General features: G+C 29.9%; 1 protein-coding gene across 4 annotated transcripts; it reads left to right on the top strand.

Annotated features, from left to right (window-relative positions):
• Positions 1–14,008, top strand: LOC126838060 (odorant receptor coreceptor). Of its 4 annotated transcripts, none has more exons than XM_050572175.1 (9): positions 1–134; positions 1,943–2,311; positions 5,893–6,133; positions 7,522–7,732; positions 10,509–10,671; positions 10,764–10,863; positions 11,339–11,443; positions 12,803–12,958; positions 13,758–14,008. In XM_050572175.1, exons 2-9 carry the CDS (start codon positions 1,947–1,949, stop codon positions 13,806–13,808), a joined length of 1,392 nt encoding a protein of 463 aa, XP_050428132.1. In that variant the 5' UTR covers positions 1–134; positions 1,943–1,946; the 3' UTR covers positions 13,809–14,008. The 4 variants fall into 4 exon arrangements, with proteins under 4 accessions (XP_050428132.1, XP_050428124.1, XP_050428139.1 ...); XM_050572167.1 differs by lacking the exon at positions 1–134 and adding an exon at positions 779–844; XM_050572182.1 differs by lacking the exons at positions 1–134; positions 13,758–14,008 and adding exons at positions 779–844; positions 12,650–12,713 and having other exon boundaries at positions 12,803–12,921.
• The last annotated feature ends 8,907 nt before the right edge of the window (positions 14,009–22,915 follow it).

Genomic DNA, 22,915 nt, shown 5'->3' with positions numbered 1-22,915 from the left:
TGAAGCTTGCTAAGAAGTTGGTGTGGAACGTCAAATAGAACTGTACATGGATACAAGGTCTTGCTCTGCAAACATTTTTAAGTGTTTCACTACGTGTGTTTGGTAGTTTCGGCGTGTAAGACATACAGAAAAAGGTAAGACTAAAAAATGAAAAAGTCTTCGAGTTGATTTAAATTGTTTAGACACAGTTAAGCACTTAAGCTCATAATATTATACCTACCTACGTTGGAATTTCAATCTGATTAATTAGCAAATAACTTTTGAGTTTTTTACTTGAATACACACTTACTGAATGGACTCGAGTGGTTGGCGCGTTGCAGATAAGACTGCAAAATCGAGTTCAATTAGAATTTATTATACCAATGCAGTTTAAAAAAGATTTAAAGCTAACTTGTCATTCATTTTTTTTTTTAAATACAATAAAACTTTCATTATCATTTGTCAATGAAATCGTCGGGTTTCATTAAACTTTCGCGTTGTCTGTTTAATTGAGTTGGTATTATCAAAATGTTTAATCGCAATTTAAAAAAAAACCCTCTGGTTTTTAATTAAAACTTTGTGGGAGCTAAGTTTAGAAATTCTCTCGACCTTGACACGGTTAACGGATTTTCATTCATCAAAAGGCCAAGCATTTTTTTTATACAAATTATGTTTTATAAACTATGTCGGTTAATGAACGATTTCCACACAGCGAGAAAATCGGTTATCGTCCATTGATCAACGCAAAGCTTACCGAAAACAAAAGGTCGGCCTTCGAATGAATTCATTTAAAAATGCATTTAAAAAAATGCTACTTAGGCGAATCTCTACTAGTAATAGTCAAGATGTTTAATTGTTGTACAAGGTTAATAATCTGTTTAAATAAGAAGCACAAAAAAAAAAATCAAGGACAAAGTCAATAGATTGTTTTTAAAAACACTGTATGTTATTCTAGTGTTGATATTCTCTTCGGCCTTATAAATTTAACGTTTAATATTTAATTTTTTTTAAAAATTACGAACACTAATTACCGGCAGTTATTGTGATTAATATAAGTATGTGTTAAACATTAACGTTATTAATAAGTGTTGTAAAAGTACAGAATTTACAGAAAACGAAGGTGAAGTAATTTCACTGAAGTTGATAGAGTTAACATGGTTAGGTCAGCTGGTTACGGATAGATCATATTGCTGTAAAAGAGCACGGATGTTCCACTCTTGTGACTTGTCAAATGTGATTAGGCAAAGAAAAAGAAAATGGTTATGCAAAACTTAAAACATCAAATTATCACAATTGTTGTTAGCTAAGGAGAATAGAACAGCTTATAGAATAATTAAGTGAGAATACATAGGGGCAGTGGTAATTTACAAGAAACGCACATTATTATAGTAGTTGTGGTTAATGTAAGGAAATGTAATTACAATTTTTAATTATCACTTATACAAAAAAATAAAAATAAATTATAAATTGACAAGTTTCTTTATATACTAAGACATTACTATGTCCAATACATTTTCAATTATTATTATTTATTTTAACACAATTTGCAACTCTTATGTTTAAAAGACTAAGAATAAAATACAAATTTTTGCTGTCATGTGACGTAGTTACAAACCTGTCTATAATAAAATTAGTATTTTAATCAGTGTCGCCACTACATTATAGATGTCGGTATTTGGTGTTCGCAATCAATATTGTCGGTAGTGAAGGTAATAATTAATAATAATACTCTAATAATTATACTCTAATAATTTAAATAACGCGTAAAACCGTTAATCGTTTAAATTATACAACTATTAACTAATAATATAAATCTAGTACCTTAATTTTTTAAATTAACACCGAGGTTGCAATATGAATAAATAAGGTTACATATGAATAGCCACATTAATGATATCAACTAAGTCCTGTGATTTTTATATTTAAACATTACCAATCATATGAAGTATTATTGTTTTGATAGGACAATGGTTTTCAAAAAAGACGGACTTATTAAGGATCTGTGGCCGAACATTCGGTTGATACAGATGTCCGGTTTGTTCATATCTGAATACTACGACGACTATTCCGGATTCGCTGTGCTGCTGAGGAAAATCTACAGTTGGATTACCACAATACTGATTTACTCACAGTATTTGTTTATTGTGATGTTTATGATAACTAAATCCTACAGTTCGGATCAGTTGGCCGCCGGCGTGGTGACTACGTTGTTTTTCGCTCATTCCATGATTAAATACTTGTACTTTAGCTCGGGCACCAAGTCATTTTACAGGACACTAGGCTGTTGGAACAACACTTCTCCGCATCCGCTGTTTGCAGAATCTTACTCCAGGTACTTAAACATTTAGAGTAAAAAATCATAATATTATGTACATTATAAATTAGCCATGTCCTAATATTATCACAATTTTCCGAAATTAAAAACCGTTAAGCATGGGGTTGGTACACCTGGGCAATTTACTCACTGTAATATTTTGTTGTTATCCTTATCCGTTTCTTATCAGTAACCAGTTTAGGTAAAATATCACCGACAGTTATTATAATCTTAAGTGCATACATACAAATTTGTTTACTCAAAATTAGTTATTTTCAGCATTGTCTCATGTCCTGTAAAATATTTACACTAGCATCTTGTGGTCACTACAACAAAACAAGTTTGTAATCTATAGTAGACTATGAATCTACCCGTGCAACGTAAACCTACTAGAAAATGTTACTAATAAAATATTACCATAAATGAATATACATAAAAACGTATTCATTAGGTAAAATATGTCTTAAGTCTACCATACTATTCTTGGAACTTAATTCAAATACTAACCCATCTCGTAGACACTCAAAGCGAGATAAAAACCAAACAAAAATAAAGATAGCAATAATTTTCAATTGAGGTGTTATTTATTCATCATTAGGTAGGTACTACAAATATCTAAAGAACTAATTATGATACACATATTTGTACGGATTGGTTTTTTTAAAATATATTTTTAGAGGTTAAAAATACTTATTTCGTCGTCATGTTGGTAGATCATTATTGGTATTCAGTTATTTGTCGGGTGTTAATGTTGTTTCATAATATTATATAAACCATATAATTATCATGTTTGACGTAAAAATAACAGATATTTTCCTAATTGAGTTCTGCTACTAAATTTTATGAATATCGTCCAAATTAAATATGTTGATCGATCGATACGCAAACCGGTGAAAAATAAATGCATAAAAAATATTATGTTTTCAGGACAAAAAAAAAGCAAATATTAAATCTGCCAACTCTGGGTATAAAAATTGATTTCACCGAATAGTTTCACTAGTCATCAAAATATAGACAGCTTTTAAAATCGTTGTTTTTATAATAACTCTTATAATATGTATTAATATTAAAACAAGTTTAGAATGTACATACTATTATTTAGTAGCTACTAGTATAGAAACTAATGTTTGGTAGCTGTGGTTTTGGCCACTGAAAATTAAAAATAATGGACAGTAGTTAATATACATAATATAAATAAAACATTTTATATGTGTTTTAATATATTGTATTTAATTAAAAATCACAACCTACTCACCCTGTCATTTGTACAAGACAATTTTTAAATCTTAACAACTATTTATCAATCAAACTTGAATTTATTTAAATTCAAACCATTGTAATTGAAACGTTTTTTGTTTTAAAAAAAAACCTTATAGTACAAAACAATTGTTTTAAACGTTTATTTATTTGCCTAAGTAAATTTCCAAACGGGAACCGTTCAAATAGACAGTATGTATTAATTAACCTGGAAAATTGACATCTATTGTACGTGGTAAATATGTCAGATCATCATAGTGCGTTTATCCAAGATTTAAATATTACAATTGAGACTTTTTTTTTATGCTACAAACATAATTTTACTTGGTTTATGGGTACAGTCGTACGGGTATTTATAAAGATAAAAATAATGTCTCTTTACATGATTGCAGGGTAGCTTTGAATTCAGGAAAGGGAAAATTACTGACTTACTTTTTGAGTACAATAGAATAATTAAGTATTTATTCACAAAATAAAATTATTTACCTTTTAAGTTATTTAAGTGTTTGACTACCTATATTACGTTGTATGTAGCTAGCACGTCGATTAAAAACTTTACCCTGCTATTAGATATAACGTTTTTATTTTTCGTAGAAACGATATTTAATAACTAATATTCCACCTTTGTCTTATTTTATAACTTTTTTTATGAATATTTTATGATTGCTAGAACTCTATACTTAAGTGTCAAGGTTATAAAAAAGATAATCAATAGTAACCAACGTAAAAAAAAAGGTTAAAAGGATCTTAAAAAATAATCTAGCGACTACTTATTTTAACGAAATATTGTTTACATTTGTCTAAATTACTGTTTTACCAAGTTGATTGTATTAGTATTATATACTATATGTTGTGATGACTGATGAGATGAGTTCGGAATAATTGTAGACAATATTATTTATTAACGAGGTCTAAAATTATAATTTACAACAAGTATATTTTTAGGACTTCTCGCTATCATTTATATTCAAAATAAATAAGATTATAGTTTTGAAGAAAAAAATAATATAATATCTAAATGAGTTTTCTCATAATAGTTACCATCATTATCATATGACTAGATAACCTCTATTTTCACAATACCTATGCTATTTCTTACTACACATAATATTACATAACATTGTAGGGGTTTGAAAGAATTATTATTAGCAATGAATCTATGTTTTTTTTCTTTTACCACTTTGTCAGCCCTAACAGTGACACAAATAGAGGGGTAGGGGTAGTGTTGAAAGGGGTTTAGACCACTTGAAAAATTCCTCCTCCCAAAAAAAAACAAATTCAGCAACCATAGGCTATTCTTTAAATTTTTATGACAGAGACTTTAGTCCTTGCAAAAATGATCGATTTTTTGCACCTATGAACACTAAGGATTTTTATATTTTTTTAATTAGTTCGTTTATTATATACATTTGTGCACCTTTTGTAGATGACCGTTTAAAGTTTAAATATTCTATTATTATAAATTGATGTTTGAAATGGCATATCAAAAAAAAAAACAAGGTGGGTATGTGATAATGTTACGTATACAGGGCGATTCATTAAGGATATGACACTCATTTTCTCTTAAAATTATTGCAATTTTATTATTTTTGTTTTTGTTATTTGCTTTTTAGCAAATTATTCTTAATTAAAAATGTTATTTAAATATGTATATACGTTTCTATTTAAGTTTCAAAAGTCGATAGCAATCTGAAAAATATTGAAAAAGTTAAAAATTTGAACATTGTCTAATATACTACAATGGGTATCATAATTTAAAACATCTCCAAAAAGAAAAACTGCAATCATTTTAAGAGCAAATCAATGTCTTTTCCTTAATGAATCACCCGCTGTAATCAGACAATTTCGTCGTACTTAGTTTGTTTACGTTCAATTTTTTTTTTAAGTATTTATCTATAATGTTAGTAGGCATAATATTATTATACAAGACATGTGAGTAAGCGATATTCGCGTTTTTGCTATCTTGAGAATTCGGAGGTCACAACCTTTTGAACGACGCGATGGCCTTGGTTTGTCTTTATGAATAACGGGTAACATAACAACTCTGCATACTTATATGCCGAAATAATAGGTCACCTAATAATAATTGCTGTCAATATGCTAATATTATTATTTCTGTGCTATAATTATTATCACGGAGATGTGTTATCATTATACACAATGGACAACACCAAAGGTTATAGATCGGATGGTACCTATTGGATGGATACAAATCGTAATGTGCTATGAAAACAACCACAGGCAGTTATAATAATTATTATTAATTTACCATTACATAAAAACAAACGTTTAATATGGCAATTAACGTTTGAAAAAAAAACCGATTTGTTTGTTTGTTTTAGATTTCACGCGAGGTCGTTGGCTCGAATGCGTCAGCTGTTAGTTATAGTTTCGGTGGTTACCGTGTTTTCCACCGTCAGTTGGACGATGATTACATTTGTTGGCGAAAGCGTTTACGACGTTCCCAATCCCGAATCTTATAACAAAACCATGGCCGTACCAATCCCCAGACTAATGTTGAACTCGTGGTATCCGTGGGACGCGTCTCACGGGATAGGTTATCTCGTGGCCTTTGTCTATCAGGTAAAGTACCACGAGCACTGTGCAATAGTGTCACAGACATAAAATATAATATCACAGACAGATACGAAATCAAAAAGCACACTCGGCATGTAAACAAAAACAATGACGTCACACGAATGAAAAACGAAATCAGTGTGACCGCAGATTCGAGCAGAATATTCCATAGGAAACATCACAGATTAGATAAAAAGAAATCTAATCTAATCTGTGATAATAGGTACATACAGTCAGTTATCGTTTAAATCGTATGACTGATACAAGAGATCGTACAATAATATCGTAAAATATCTGCACAATTATTCATACTAATCCGTGCGGCCACACTGATATCGTCGCGAGTCGCTAATCAATATTTTTTTTTAATTTCCTACGTTTTCGGCCGAGTGAGTTATCTATTTTCATATAGTCTGTGCATTTAAACGTATACTTAAAACTAAAGTTTGGTCGCCATTTGGTAAGACGGCAATGTTTACATTATGTTATCAAAATTTTATTGTGGTTATTTTTGTACTCATACCTAACCACAGGTTAGATAAAACCATAGGGTGTTACTTCGGAATTTACTAATAACTGGATCTCTCCTGAGATCAGTGTGACCACACATACGAAGAATGAAATTACCGTAGAACACATTTTACTAGAATACGTTATTAAATAATTTGTAAAATATATCTGTGTTAACAATCAACAAATTAAGTGATTCGTAGTTATGAAACAATAATTTCTCTTTAAGACAAATGTTTTAATCAGTGGAACACGTATTTGAGGAGGGTATTGGTTTGTTTACATTTTAGGGAATTACATTGTTTGAATAGGAAGTGCGCCATCCGGTTTTATTTAATCCGTGTTAAACTAAGAGGGCCCGTATAAGAATTAAAAGTAGAGAACTGCTATGAACATTGATCACTGTCTCAGCGAATGAACCTCCATGACAGTAAATGGCAACAGGATAGTATCAAAAATAAAAACACATTGGAAAACCAACAGCTGAAATGAAACAATCAGCGCTGGTTAGGTTAGATTTAAGGATGTATGGACAGAGATAGATAGATAGATGGGAGGAGTAGGAAGACATGGCAGTCAGGCAAGGTGGTGCTAGGTTGGAGATTAAAGAATGTAAAATTTCCGTTTATTTTTACCGGCCAATCTCAAAAAGATAGGATACGAGACGAGAGACAAAAAGAAGAAAATTTAAGGTCGAGAGAAGACATGTCATGTGGAAGAAGAAGATTATGGTCGGAACCTCTATGAAGTTCGACGAATGTTGGAAATAAATTATTATTAGTTGAATTGCAAGATGTTTGTGATACGAATGTGTTTTTGACAATAATTATACATTTTAATATATTTTTTTAGATATTAATATACCTATTTCAAATATGTTTTAGTTCTATTTTATATTCTTTACACTCAGTCACGCTAACTTGTTGGAAGTGTTGTTTTCGTCGTTTGTCATACACGCCTGCGAGCAACTAAAACATTTAAAGGAGATCCTGAACCCATTGATCGAGTTAAGTGCAGCACTGGACACGGCTGCTCCTAACCCGACCGATATGTTTCGCGCTTCTTCCGCCAAAAAACAATTAGCAAACACTATTGGTAAGTTTCGAAAAAATAAATGTACACAACATTATTGTTTACTTAAGTAATACTTGGCACCCCGGATCGAAATTCAAATTTTAAAGTAAAAATTATAATATAATCCAATGGACAACCTTGCCGACGAACACAAGTATTGTTATTGACTTTGACTTTCTTGACAAGTGTAAATTAAGATATTGTATAAGACAACTACAGAACAACTTATCGCTTTAGCTAAACCGTTGCTTAAAAAATATTTAATTGAGAGAACAAAATTTAATGTAAGCTTATTGATTATGAACTATAGTGGTTGCTTGTAACATAGAATATCAATATTGTGGAATGGAAAATCGTCGAACTAAGATAAGTAAACGTACTACCTTCTGGCTACTTTACTTTTTCTAATCACTTTTTTTAAAAGTGTTGTGATGAAAAATATCTTAATTATGAGGTCAGAATATACAATATTGTTGTAGTGTTTGTCACTGTTTATTAAATAATACGTTACAATTTATAAGTTTTAGAAAATTATGTTTTTATTTTCCAAATTTCTAATTGCTTACAATAGCTGTGTGTAATAATTATAAATTGCGGAATCGTGTTACTCATTCTAAGACCTTTTGGCCAATGTGGCCAAACTTTATAATCTCCCTGTTGTCTAATGTGATGCAACATTAACATAATAGCTGAATTTATAAGATACATCATAATGTACAAAATATATAATATTCATAGTAATTGGAAACGACTCAGTTTAACCGGGTGGTAAAACAAAAATCGATACTTTTTGGTGATACTGCGCATTGGCTAAATTCCATAAAAATATTTTCTAAAAATTGGGGGAAAAAAACGCTTTGAAAAATATTTTTGAACTATAATTAGGCTTCTTTTTGACACTTTTATTATAAAATCGGCTCTATAATCCAAAATGCTCCAAGTAGGTATTTACCCACATGCACCCCGTCTTGTTGGCCCTCACTAACGTGGCATATGATCAAGATTATAAAATAAAAGTTATTTTTATCTAATAACCTTGGTATATGATGACAAATCAGGGATTCAAAACACAATTGTGTACCAGTGTTACCAGAACGGCAAATTTAATGCTCCAGTTTGGTCTTTCGACTGCAATTACATAAATATCTTCAGTTATGTAAAATGTATTATTTGACTATTATTTCGATAATTAATTTGATTTAAATATAAAATTCATACTACACCAGTTAAAATTAGCCGAAATAAAAATTATTCCTTGATTATGGAAAATTGCAATAATTAAATCCTGACGGATCGCTTAAAAAATATTTTAAGTAAAACCCAAAAATATGGCAAAAATATTTTACATTATATGAATTTTAGATTTTTTACACATAGTTATACTAATAAAAAAAAAAATTGTTGGCACTGGAAATTAAAATCATCATATTATTTCTTAGCCTTTTGATAATTTATCTGATCTTTTTATAGAAATTAAATGAAGTTATTTTTTAAAATTTTTACATGTTATTTTTGAAATTGCTTATTCGTTTTTCGAAATGTGCACTATTATAGGTCAATGTTGTTGTAGCTATATTGTCACACGAGTAAAAAACAAAATGCTATATTTATCCAGGTCCACAATTTGCTTTGCGTCTTTAGCTAAAATACATATACATTACAGACAAATTGTATAAAATTCGTATTTATTTATTTTTTATTTTTTGTTAAAGAATTAAGCATGATTTTATTTAATTATAACCGTTTGTGTAATCAGAATACATCCAAGTGACATAAGTACATAAGACAATATAAGTATAGCTATGTGTGATTACATACATATATTTTTTTTTAGCTGTTAAACAATTATAGTTCAGATATTGTTACTATCTGTCCAACAATTCCTGCGATTATGATGAAACTTGAAAAGTATGTTAAATAATGGTCGTTTAAAAGTAAATCGCTTACCAGATCTAGTTACATGATGAAACGGTTATACTTATGGTTATCAATACTATAATAATAACGACAAATGCAAATTACAATGAGATGCAACCTTACATGTCAGACGTTTAAGATTACATCATTTATCGCACTGCAGCGGTTATAATTAAATAAAAAAAAAAAACAATACAAATGGAAAGTCCTTACAGCGATTACTCGCCCAATACTTAAATACCTGACCTTAATAATAGAACACTTTTTTTTTCATCTTTAAATGTTGCAAAAATAATAACTAAAGTCCTTGTTATGGACTTGTGATTTTGTGACACTATTTGGTATTAGTTGGCCTTATAAGGGGCACTTAAAACCAGTGGGTCGCAATAAGTAAAATATTATGAAGTAAGCGAAAATGCGAACTACAATGTGACCACAATGACGAATCTACACTTCTCTGGGACATATTTTTATTGTTGTTCAATTACTACAGCCGTGGGTTACGTAATATTCATAATATTGTCATGCGAAATTAGAATTTATCTGTTTATCTATTTAGTTGATAAGGGCTATACTGTGCGGTGTTTAACAACTTGTAAAAAAAAGTATTTATTTCTATTAAACTATCGCTAGCCTTCTTAAAGTGGCCACACCGTAGATCGGCTTCTCGATTACTCCGTTGCTGAGTGCAGGACAATATATTATGATGGTACATTTGAACATCATAGAACTATAACATTTAATGATATGTATTACAACATTGCGATGTGTGTTGTATTTTTGTTTACACATACAACGTCGGTTTTGGAGTATTCCTAAGTACATGGTTTTTTTTGGTGTCCGAGTACATAAGACAAAAGTCTTTTTTTCCCTTTTGCAGATGGCGACTACAAGGAGACGTATATAAACGAGACGACCGAATACGGTTTGAAAATAGGCTCTGGATCGAACGGTAAAGGTCCCAACAAGTTAACGAGCAACCAAGAAGTGTTGGTAAGATCAGCCATTAAGTATTGGGTCGAGAGGCACAAACATGTTGTCAAGTGAGAGTTGTCGAAAATAAACATTTATTAATTAAATTTAAAAAAAACTTGAATCGTACACTATTAATTATGATGACCTTTAAAATTTTTAGATATGTTAGTTACATAACCGAGTGTTACGGTTCGGCCCTTCTGATGCACATGTTAGTGAGTACCGTCATACTCACTATACTTGCATACCAGGCGACACAGGTTTGTTTATTTTACAATATTAATATTTAATGTTATCGTCCGTTAGCTTTTAAAAGTCAGTTGTTTGAAAAAAAAAGAGTTGAGTTAATTTCCAACATACAAACAATTTCCTCTCCAAGTTTTCGCAGGTAAATACATTTCGTTCCATAATTATTTTCCTTCTTTTTCTTCTTCCGTCCATCGGTTCATTAAGGAGGAGTCCATTGCTGCCACTTCCAAGTCTCTCTACTTCTTCCCATTTTGTATAATTTCGAAGGACGCATTCTGGTCCAATCTTATCACATCTTTGAATTCATTTAAATAGTTTTTTAGATCATCGAATAAACAATAATTTAGGCAATATTTAACTACTTAGAGCGCGAAATATTATTAGAATTTTATCACTTTCTAAGAATTAAATTGATTTAAAAAAAAAAAAAAATTTCAAATAATACTAGCGCAGTTATACAATTGATTTGATTTGTTTTATTTGCAGATAAAAGGAGTGAGCGTATTTGCACTTTCTACTATTGGATATTTGTTGTACTCATTTGGTCATATTTTCATGTTTTGCATACACGGCAACGAATTAATCGAAGAGGTGAGCTTGGAGTACAGGAAAACTCTAGTAACAAATAACAAAATTAGTTATTCAATCATAATTTTTTTTTGAAAAATGTCATTTTTTAATTTAAAAAAAAACTATATTAATGAAAATCCAAACGAATTTTTCACAATGGGTGACAACATTTTAACGCATTTTAAAATGTGTATAAAATAAAAATATAATCAAAGTTGACCTTGTCGACGAAATGCCTGTTATTATTAATTGGGTTGTTTTATTGTAGTTATAATTTGAATAGTCTACATTGTAGTACGCCTTGTTTTATTGTACTAGTTCCACAGCTTATTATTATTAGTATTTTTTTTTATATAACGAACCGGTGGTAGTTTTTTGTGATTAATGACGGAGTGTACAAATCAAAGTTTAAATTAAGTTACACTCGATGGACGACGAAAAAAATTTACCTACTCGATTATGTAAGATGTTGTTAACTTTGAGTTATTATTCGTTGAATAAAGCTGACAGTTAACTTGAAAAACCTGAGCGCTAATATTATTACAACCGATTTGGTTATAATATTTTTCAGTAATTTAGTTTGGTGAAATTTCGTTCTCCCTTTTGGTAGTTCAACATTATAAGAACATAATTTTAATTTTATTTATTCAATATATTTTTAGGTACCTCATACTAAAGTGGGAATAATTTGATTAAAAAATCGAATGGCTTTTGACTTGGTGTAGTAACCCAAAAAATAATTTATTTTGGTTAAGTAGGCTACTGAAATGTAAATTAGGAATGGGACTTAATTCCTCATTTATTATTTTAAATTCAAGTTAAATAATAAAACTACCGTTACATAACGGTAATTTGGGTAAAACAAAATTCAAATCTTTAAATTTGATAATCCGGGTCATTTGTTAATTTTGACAGAAAGTATATTTTGATAAATCCGAGTATTCCCAGCACTAATATAAATCAAAACATTTCAAAGTTTAAATATATAAAGTCTTGTAATAATAAAACGTTCACGAATTCGTGGAAAATAAATACATAATATGTATTATGTTATATCTACAAAACCATATAAAAAATGCGTTGAATGTAACTAATAACACAGCTGGTTTGAAAATGACAAATTGATATTTGAAGATTTTCCAGAATTATCAAAACCAAAATTAATTGTATTGCTTATATTGTAATATCTTATATATTTTACTTATTTCTCAAGTGCACGTGTTTTAGATATCAATTGCACGTTTACAATTTCCTACCGCACAATTAATGTCCTACCGCATCTTAAAATGAAGTATGTACAATGTGTGTGATTGATTATTATTTATTAACTTTATCGCTTTCGGTAAGGTATTCGTGTCTTTGATGGTTATTATTTTTTAGAGTTCGTCGGTAATGGAAGCGGCTTACAGTTGCCACTGGTACGACGGGTCCGAAGAGGCAAAGACCTTTGTGCAAATCGTTTGCCAGCAATGTCAAAAACCGTTAATCGTGTCCGGAGCGAAGTTTTTCAACGTCTCGTTGGATTTATTCGCTTCGGTAATGAATAAAAAACAATATTAATCATGGATACGATATCTCTTATCACTCAGATTTTGTCTCTTATCTCTAATCGCTAATCTCTTATCTCTTACTGAAAATGAATGTGTGACGCGAAAATGGCGACATGAAATTTCTTGTATCAAATAGTTTGTCTATTTTTCTCAAACGAGTAGCATCGCCCATTACTTAACTCTTTCCCATCACGCTTCTCTCGTCGTTGTCCTTTCTTTATCTACATTTCATTCCTAAACTGTGGGTCTTTATTTTAACAATATCCCGGTCTTCCATCTACCTCTCAATTCCTCCAGCACTCCAAACCGATCACACCCGCTGTACTATTTCGGTTCGCTTTCTTCTTCAATCATGCTCAGACCATTTCAGTTTTTCCAACTTTTGACAAAACTCTTAAACTACTTAAAAATATTCCTTTCTCTCTAAAAAAAAATACTGTTTTGCCGAACATTTTATTTCTCAACCCTTCACACTTTATTCTACCGGCCACGTCTTCTTAAATGTCTCCATTGCTTTGCATAACTGAGTCCATATGTATAATACTCGAACTTGTCTACTCTCTGTTTACGAAGTATTGATCACTAGGCAATATAATTTTCTCGTTAGTGTTGTAATTAGTTGAATTAAAATAACGTTATCCTGGATAGGAGTTAACGAATTTACTTGAAAGAAGCTGCTATATTAAAAAGAATAGAAAATAAATAACACACTCAATTTTACCCGCATACACTTTAAATGGAAATTTATTTTTATACTATATAATGTGTTTTACTCATTTATCTAGGTTCTGGGAGCTGTTGTTACATACTTCATGGTGTTGGTGCAGCTCAAATAAAAAAAAACATTGTAGTTATAATAACAATAATAATGATAATTAAAACAATGAAAAATGTAACTTTTTTTTTAGTTTTTAGTTTCACGTTATACTCGTGTTAGCTTACTACATCAATTTATGTAACTTTGACTATTTACACTCTTGTATTGAGTTAGTAGATATAAATCGTGTGTAAACGAATAGTTCGTTGTGTCGATACATTATTAGGTACTATTGTATTCATTTTAATCATTTTAAAATACTATATTCGTTTGAATTATAACGGTTTTTAATAGTCAAAACGCCCGCGTCGTTATTTACTATACAAAGTAGTAAAACACCTAGTTGTCCTTTAAATATATATGAAAACAATAAGTATTGGACATTTATATCGTTAAGAAGTCTATTTGCGGGCACATCAGGGGGGGGGGGAGTTTGGGATACTAAAAACCTTAAAACTTAAAATTTGTGTTTTCCAAAATACCTACTTTTATTTATTTTTTAGTGAGAGATTTGTTGAAATAAAAATAAATTTAACAATAACTTTAACTTTTAAGGTTTTCAGTATCCCAAGCCTCTCCTGATATCCGCCAATGGTGTAGTCTTTTTATTCCCCCACCGTGGAGTAAAAATATATAGAGCTGTAACGTTGTATAATGTCATGTTCTCAGCAACGAAGTAATCAAAAAGGCTAGCGATAGTTTAAGTAAAAATAAATACTTTTCTTACAAGTTTTAAAACACTGCACAATATAATCACACCTGCTATCACACGGTTGCTGTTATGAAATAAAATTAAAAATATGTACCAGAGGCCAGAGAAGTGTAATTTCGTGGTTCTGGTCACACTGCAGCTCGCCTTTTCGCTTACTTCACAATGTTTAACCGATCTTGACCGTCTTATGTTTCTCTGTATTCCACGTTGTCTTAGGTTTATTTTATTGTTTATTTATTACTGTGGAATCGCATTACCCAAATGAAACCATACATTTGAAACATGGGACGATGTGCGATAAAATGTACCATAATACCTGTGGTTAATATTTAGACGTTATACAAAATATGGCATAATATCATATTGCTTCGTTATAAACCCAAAAGTGTTGCAATAGTGCCACCGCCATCGATATCCCTAACAGTGTCTTGTTATGTTGTCAGATTTTTGTAGTATGCCTAATGCACGACTTGACTTAAATCCAACGTTCTTAAGGTCTTGTATTTGCGTCGCGCCCGTTATTATTAATAAGTTTATATGTAACCGGATAATGTTGTAAATGTGTGTATTTTAATCCAACCGAGTAAATGCAAGGACAAAGCAAGCAGCGAGACAGGCAGGGACTATCGGTGGAAATTTGCTTTGAAAATTTTAAAAATTTATAGTTACATAGATGACATTTTGATCGTCTTATAATATCACAGGCTCTCTTCGTGCAAGGCCGAACCAAGGAATATATTATTATTATAGCGGCGACAACCCAAACGATGCAATATATAAATTATAACAAATTGTATGTGTGACAAAAAAAAAGGTGTAGCTGTAACATGAAAATACATACATTTACACAAGTTCCACGGTTGTATTGTATTTATATTGTGAGTATAAAAAACGGTGCCAAGAAAATTATTAATGATTTATTTAGGTGACTACAGTTTGATCGGTTTTGGAAAAAAAAAACCTAATGAGGTCACAAAACGCACAAAATTCTTAAATAAAAACAACCAGTTTTTGATAGTGAATAGTTTGCTACACCAGCAACAATTTTTTAATGAAGATATTAAAAAATAACAGCATAATAAAAAACTCGAGTAGTCATTATTTTTGTATAGTGTTTTAAAACCGGCGGTAGTCGCCTAATAAATTACAAAAAATAATTACCTTAACGACGATATTTTTTGTACATAATATGTATATTATAATAAATATCAATACCTAGTTAAAATTGTATTAATTTGTCACTTTATTTTTTTTTTTATATTTAAATAATATGACCACAATGTTTATGATGTTTTTAATTTATTATCCATATTCGTTATTCCTACATCTGTTATATATAACTAAGCTGTATTCCGTGTGTGTGTACACACACAATTGAAAATTAGGATTAGATTTTGTGCAAAATAAGTATTGTTCTCATAAGTATTACGATGATGAAAGACTATAATCTGTATTTTCCAGGCATTTTAATTTTAATTAATGAATTTTTTGAGCAAGGATATTGTACAGAAATTTAACATTTAACACTTTAGTTTAAAAATATTCTAATTTTATAACGATAAAACTATAAAAATTAGTACAATACTACAATATACAGGTATTTTATACAAGAGTTATACGCATATCTTGTTCTGCAATTGTGTCTATAACTTTGTTTATGTTTATTAAATTTGTCATATCTTTTCGTGTATAATATTGACAAATCTGTGTTCTTCTCCATTGACAAGGCTTTATTTTTCTTAAAGCAAACAACAAAAGTTCACAAAATGTAGAACTAATGGGAAGTGTGTGAGCCACCTGAAATTAATAAATGATACTGAATAATATCAACTCTGGAAAAAGTTTTTGTTTTTGTTTATAGTAAACATTTGTATAAGCAGAGGTATTATTCCATAAACATGAAAAATAGTAGAGGGTGCTTATTTTAAGATTGGGGACGCTAATACAGCCCTAAGCCCCCGTAATTGACCTATGTGTAAATAAAGGAAAAACATTTAAATAAGCGCGATTAGATGTAATCGAACGTTAGTCTGGCCGCACTGGTAACACTGTTGTGCGAAATTCTCTGAATATGGTACCTCTGATATGCCGTCATTCGCAGGGGCTATAGTATCAGGGACGGTCATTGACACAGGGCAAACGTAACTTTGATAATACTTGAAATTCATTTTTTTTTAATTAGGTAGTCAATTTCTAACAGACAACAGCTACAATAAAATTCCCATTGTTATATTATAATTACCCGCCTAATTGAGTTATGAATGTATAAGTTATTTGATTGTCATAATGAGAGCAGGTAATTTATACAGACTTTTAAATGTGGATAATATAAGTTTACACACTAAAACCAGTAAATTGAATACATAATATTATATTATATACATATTACACATAGTACATAAGAATATAAATATAAATAACAGAAATAATAATTATCTTTTCCGTGAATTAGATAATTGTACTTAAACTAATGGAACTATAGTAATCATTAGTGTATATTATCATTAAGTATATACCTAATTTACTTACATGAATTTGGCTTTTTTCAGTTTAATGTGATATTTTACATGGAGTAGAGTCACACGAAAATTGGAAAACCATAATGTCGTTACTGGCAAACCGCTTAAAAGGCATAAGTAAAAAAAAATTACATCTTTATTCTTCGTCGTTTGCCAAATTATTTTTAACAAGTAATAATTCAAGTTGATTCGTTTTATTAGCAGTCAGTTTTTTATTATTACACCTATACACCAAAATGTTTTTTTATTACTAGTATACTAAACTGCTAAGTCATTTGCAATAATTTTACTTTTTCGAGTTTCGCGTTATTAATTCGATTTTTTGTCTTGAAAATATCAAATATGGGTTCAGTTAACTTTATTACACTGAAAACTATTTATATTTATTACGAATTCAAGCAAACCATCTTAATGCGATGACATTTTAAAAATTATTTTTACCCTGAAAATGATATAGTTTTTTTTAAGATTAACACTTGAATTTTTTTACTGTATACCTCACTTTTTATAAACCACAATTACTGACAATGATACTTACCAGACTGTAATTAGGTAAGTGTAGTTAATACTTAGGTATTATCTTATGAAATTATTTAAATGTATAGTATATTTTTGATATACCGTGTTTTGATAACGACACTATAGTTTAGTGTTTAAAAACTTGGTTAACTTGTATACTTGTTCAAAATAATTGTAATAAAATAACAATTTTTTTTATCAATAAAAATAATTGTAATATTGTGGTCATTCGGGGTCAGTGTCTTTTTGAATTCCTATTCCGAGCTTGTTGATAATATAACCTTTTCATACAAGTTGGAGTAGCTGAAATTATATGGCTCTTAGTGCTAGTCTTGAACTACAATATACATTTACGTACACACGTGCGATAAAATGATACCAGATTTACGTTTAATGATTTTATTTGAAAATTAACTGTCAATTATTAAAAAAAAAAAAAATACTCGTTTATTGCCAATCAACCGACAAGAAACTACAACTCGTAACCTAAATTTATTACTTTATAATTATGTAGCCAATTATAACAAATACACATTGTTAAATTTAATTCGGATTGTCTTGTTTTGATTAGTAACCGCTTATTAAAATGAGTGTATCAAATCAATTGTGAAATTTACCGAAAAGTGAGTTAAATTCTACAAATGTTGGTGCCTTTAATATATTTAATGTCATTTTTTTTATACTTTACTTTATTATAAAATAAACTTAAACTTGAATTTAATTGTCTTTTAAAAGCGTTTTTTTTTTTAACGAATACATAATTTTGTTATGTAATAGCCATTATTCTGGTTTGGTGAGTTTAATTATTGAGTTAATATGTAAGTCATTTCAAATATTTCTTAATCACTTTATAACAAACGAAAATGTATACTTTACTTAAACATCATATTTTTTATCAGCGGTATTGCTAACGTAGTTTGATGTTTTAAACGAACAAATTACATAGTTGATGTTTTTTTTGCCAAATTTTTAGAAATTAAAAAAAAAAAAGGTTAACCACTATAATATACTTATGTTTTATGACAACTGTTAACTGTTACTGTTAAATAGAAGATATTGTCTAACAAAAGGTGAAAACATAAACCAGCTTTAAATCAGAGACTATAATAGATCCTTGCACCGGAAGTGCTTATAAGGATCCATCCGGTATTTGAGTCTCGTCCTGATTAAAATTAACACGGATTGGATCAAACGACTGTAAGCGTGATTTCCTGGATGACCGCAGTTAAACAGTTTGTTCTGCCTAATCTTATTTTGAAATAAGCATAATCATCCAGATGGCGTGAGACAATTTTTATTACAAATAGTTTAAAAATCACAATGACTCGAGAACGGTTTGCTAAAAAACCAAATGTCAACAGCTTAACTCTTAATCGATTAGATCCGATGACGCCATTATAATGGATATTGCCCGTGAATACAATAATTGATGAAACAAAAATATCCATTAAACCTCCTTCGTGTCGTTATCGATACATGGTTTATTAACTTTGTTTTCGCACGCTCATTATACAGATATGTTCCATGCCAAATTTACTGGCCTCTGTAATTGAGTGTATTAGCTGTTTTCAGAATTACGACCAAGATCAATCGTGTTGTGACTGTAAACAAACGGGGAAGACATAAAACCTTTTTTATTTGTACTCAAAATCCAACCAATAGTTTTTATTTAACTTTGTAACATACAAATATAATCATTTTTTCCTTCGCATTAGCCGTATGGCTTATATGTCTAGTCTACACAGTTTCCCAATTTATGCGCTTCGATATGTCTTTTGCTCCACTCATTTTGCAACATGACAAAACTATTTAAATCCCTCTTTTACAGAGATGGGCAAAATAGATGAAGGTGTCATGTGCCTAAAATTGAATTTTACAGGAAACGAAAGGAGAAGTTTTTCTTTTCGATTATCAATAGCAATATTATAAATATTTATTAATAGTCATCAAGAAATGAGATAAGCCAAATGCAGTCAATGTTACCTTTATTGTTGGCGTTCAAGCAATGTTGCCAACTATTAAAAACGCAATTCTAAGTGAAAGCTTTGAATCGGTGCCACTTTAAAAAAAAATATAAGGTCCTGAACTAAAAACCATAGGACACATAGTTTATAGGGTACAATGAGACAATTATTGAAGTATTAATACATAATACATACTTAAAATTAGAGTACCTACTTAACTGAATAATGTAAAGTTTTGAGAATTGAGAACAAACTTCAAGGACATAGTGAGGGACCGAAAATTAGACCATTTTGGAAAAAGGCGATGGTTACCTTGGTTATGTTAAAAAACGTCTTTCAGGAATTATTTTATATAGAGTGTAAACGAGTTTAGTAAAAACCAAAACTCAAGTCCATAAAATAATACCCATACAGCCAAACGATTTGTGTGGCAAGACTAAAGGGTTGAGACCACAGATTATATGAAAACAGATAGCTCACTTGGCATATACACAAAAACCATGACTCAAAATGAAATCAGTTTTACCATGTCTGATGTTTAAATACCACAGTTAAAAGATAAAAATAAATGATCTAATCATACAGTCGGTCATCGTTAAAATCGTACGATTGACAAGGAGTTTGTACAATAATATTGTAAAATATGTGCACAATAATTTCTACAAACTCATGCGGCTACACTGATATCTTTGCGAGTCCCTAAATCAGTCTTTTAAAACGTTTCCTTTGTTTTTGGCCGAATCAGCTATCCGTTTTCACAATATTTCAGTCTGTGGTGAAACGGTGTACGGTCGTTGGCTGGCTCGGGTCAACAACAGAACTCGTTGTTCCTTGTATTGTATGTATAATAAAATCGCCCACTCCAAGGACACGGATAAAATGCACTATATAGGTAGTGTCAGCGACACCGACGGCCAATGTTATGGGAATGTCGAGCATAAAAAAAAAAAGTACACATAAATAATATGCCATTATAATATATCGGAATGTCTGGTCTGGCCGGTGGAGAAGCAATCCAACACCGCGAGCATATTGTGGTGAAAAAGTACTGAAAGATGTGAGCGTTTTTACTTATAATTAATATCCTTATGTAGGTACAAAATGTCACAAATTAACCACAACCGTTTTTTTATGTTTCGGTCGACGTTGGAAAAAATTGATTAATCCACAACCGGTTTGTCCGTTGGCGATATGAGGTTGATTTCAGGAATGAAAACCACTCTCGATGGAACTGAGATGACTTTGAGGACAAAATTCTTATTTCAATAATGACAATTAAAAATAAGTGGCATCGCATAATTATAATATTACAATATTATGTCAATTAGACAAAAGACGTTTTGAAATTTATTAATATATATCTAGGTGTACACATATTGTTGAAAAAATTAGAAATTGCGATATTAAAAGCGAAAACTAGAGAGATGGTATTAGTTGTTTAGGCTGTTAATGTCCTCTGTTTATCTACAAGTCTAAAATATAATATAAATATGTACATATATAATTTGTTTTGTACTTTTCACTGGACGGTTTCCGCTAATCAATCAGAACCGTATGACAGAGTGTCGAACTGGTGACAGTGAGGGCAAACACACTGCTCGGCTATTTTTAATTAATTTAAATTATCTTAAAAAAAAAATACATTGGATATTAATAGTTGAAATAATCATTTATTTGTATGGTAATTTCTATAGTATATTTTTATAAATTAAGTGTGAATAATTTAATAAGTATTCAGGTTTTTTCTCCATTTAATTTTAATTAGGTAGATAAAATAATTACGCTGATTTAATTGTATCCGACGGTTATTCAAGCTTATTTTAAATTATTAATTAGTATATTTACTATTGTTCAAAATTAAGAATGATTGTTCCCAGCTGTAATAATATTATCCGAACAATCTGCTACCAGACCTATATTTATTGATTAGCACGGTTGAAAAACTAGTAATAATCGTAAAAATTAAGTAATATGTATTTTTTTTTCTATATTTTAAATTCCCGTTAATGTTTAATTTAAAAAACGATTAAATTGCTTGGTAAACGCTTCGATGACAATTTTTTTCGTAATTGGAGAAGTTTTACTACGAATTCGCGTTGAGCCATTTTCTTTGTGTCTATTCCATTGAACGACTATGATTATCTTATCTAACCTCCTGTGATCCTTCTAGGCTGATAGTAGTAAAAAATCACTGGATGACATAATACATAGAATACATGACAGAATAGTATTGAAGCGGTTTCTAGTAAAAAAGAAAAAAATGCAATCCTGAATAAGGTTAGGTAAAGACATTAGGTCATTTTTAATTTTAATTTTTATTATAATATGGGCTTCGACTTCAGAGGTCGTAGCCATAAATGTTAGCTGTTTGTTAATTATTATCATACATAGCAATATATTACAATTTATTTATATAATATTATAGTTATTAATTATTTTTTATGTTGTAAACACTTTGCACAGTTTGTTTTTTTGCTATATGTAAGTACATTGAACAACAATAATAATAATTAACAAACAAATTACCTATCTCGATTAAGAGAGACTCGACTAGAAACGTGATATTGTTGTATATTTTGTAAACTAAATGTAGGTAATCATTATGTAACTTCTTAATTAGAAAATATTGTGTTTTTAATAACAACAACAAAAAAAAAACACAATATAACTGAAATCCTTTAATCCTATTAATTATTTATTTCTCATGACATGTTTAAGGATGAAATTTACATAGGCGCCTATGTAGTCATTGTTATTATTATTATTATACCAGCAATAATCATTCAGCGGACTAATTAACTACTTGTTTGTGTGGATAAAAGATTCTGAACTGGCTGTGTAGAGCAAAACAACATGTAAAATAAAAAATTACTTTATCGCCTTTCTAAACCACTTCACGCACAAGAGTATTTTTTATTGGAACGATATCGCTTTAACTCTGAGAGCGCCTCGCAGTCTGGCGATTATTAGTTACTGGCAAAAAAATATCCTACAATTACTTACAATATGTTCATAATTGGAATAAACCATTTTATAAACAATTAGCCAAGTTAATTTCGGTTTACAGTAGTGTCAAATCTGAAAAATCAAAATTATAGCGCTGACGTTAATTTTAGTGTTTATAACCAGTTTTGGATAATAACTTTTAAAGTTACTAAGTTTAACATTTAGGACGCGCTGATAAAAATAATACTTCACTCCACCCTTCCTCCAACCTAAATTTTAAACTTAAATAACTTTAAAAGTAATTTATGTAAATTATCCGAAACCGGTTATAGACCAGTCAATATTTTCAACAAATTATTTTTAATTTAAAAAGCCAACTAATTATACGTTACCATTGAAGTTTCAAAAATTAATAGAACTCTGGAAAATACAAAAAAAAAAGTAAATATTTTATATTAAACATTTT

Source organism: Adelges cooleyi, unplaced genomic scaffold (assembly GCF_023614345.1).
Source record: "Adelges cooleyi isolate 19-005CV unplaced genomic scaffold, UGA_ACOO_1.1 ACOO_flye_CR_arks_rails_tigmint_CR_PRNA_108, whole genome shotgun sequence".
NCBI classification, from domain to species: domain Eukaryota; kingdom Metazoa; phylum Arthropoda; class Insecta; order Hemiptera; family Adelgidae; genus Adelges; species Adelges cooleyi.
The sequence above is the reverse complement of the archived record's forward strand: the minus strand, read 5'-3'. Positions and strand labels throughout refer to the sequence as shown.

Bases quoted from the DNA above. Each gene is read 5' to 3' on its own strand.
- LOC126838060 (XM_050572167.1), top strand. From the start codon at position 825: ATGTTTAATTGTTGTACAAG. The intron at 11,444-12,802 runs GTGAGCTTGGAG...ATTATTTTTTAG, and splicing joins GCAACGAATTAATCGAAGAG to AGTTCGTCGGTAATGGAAGC. The intron at 12,959-13,757 runs GTAATGAATAAA...TCATTTATCTAG, and splicing joins CGTTGGATTTATTCGCTTCG to GTTCTGGGAGCTGTTGTTAC.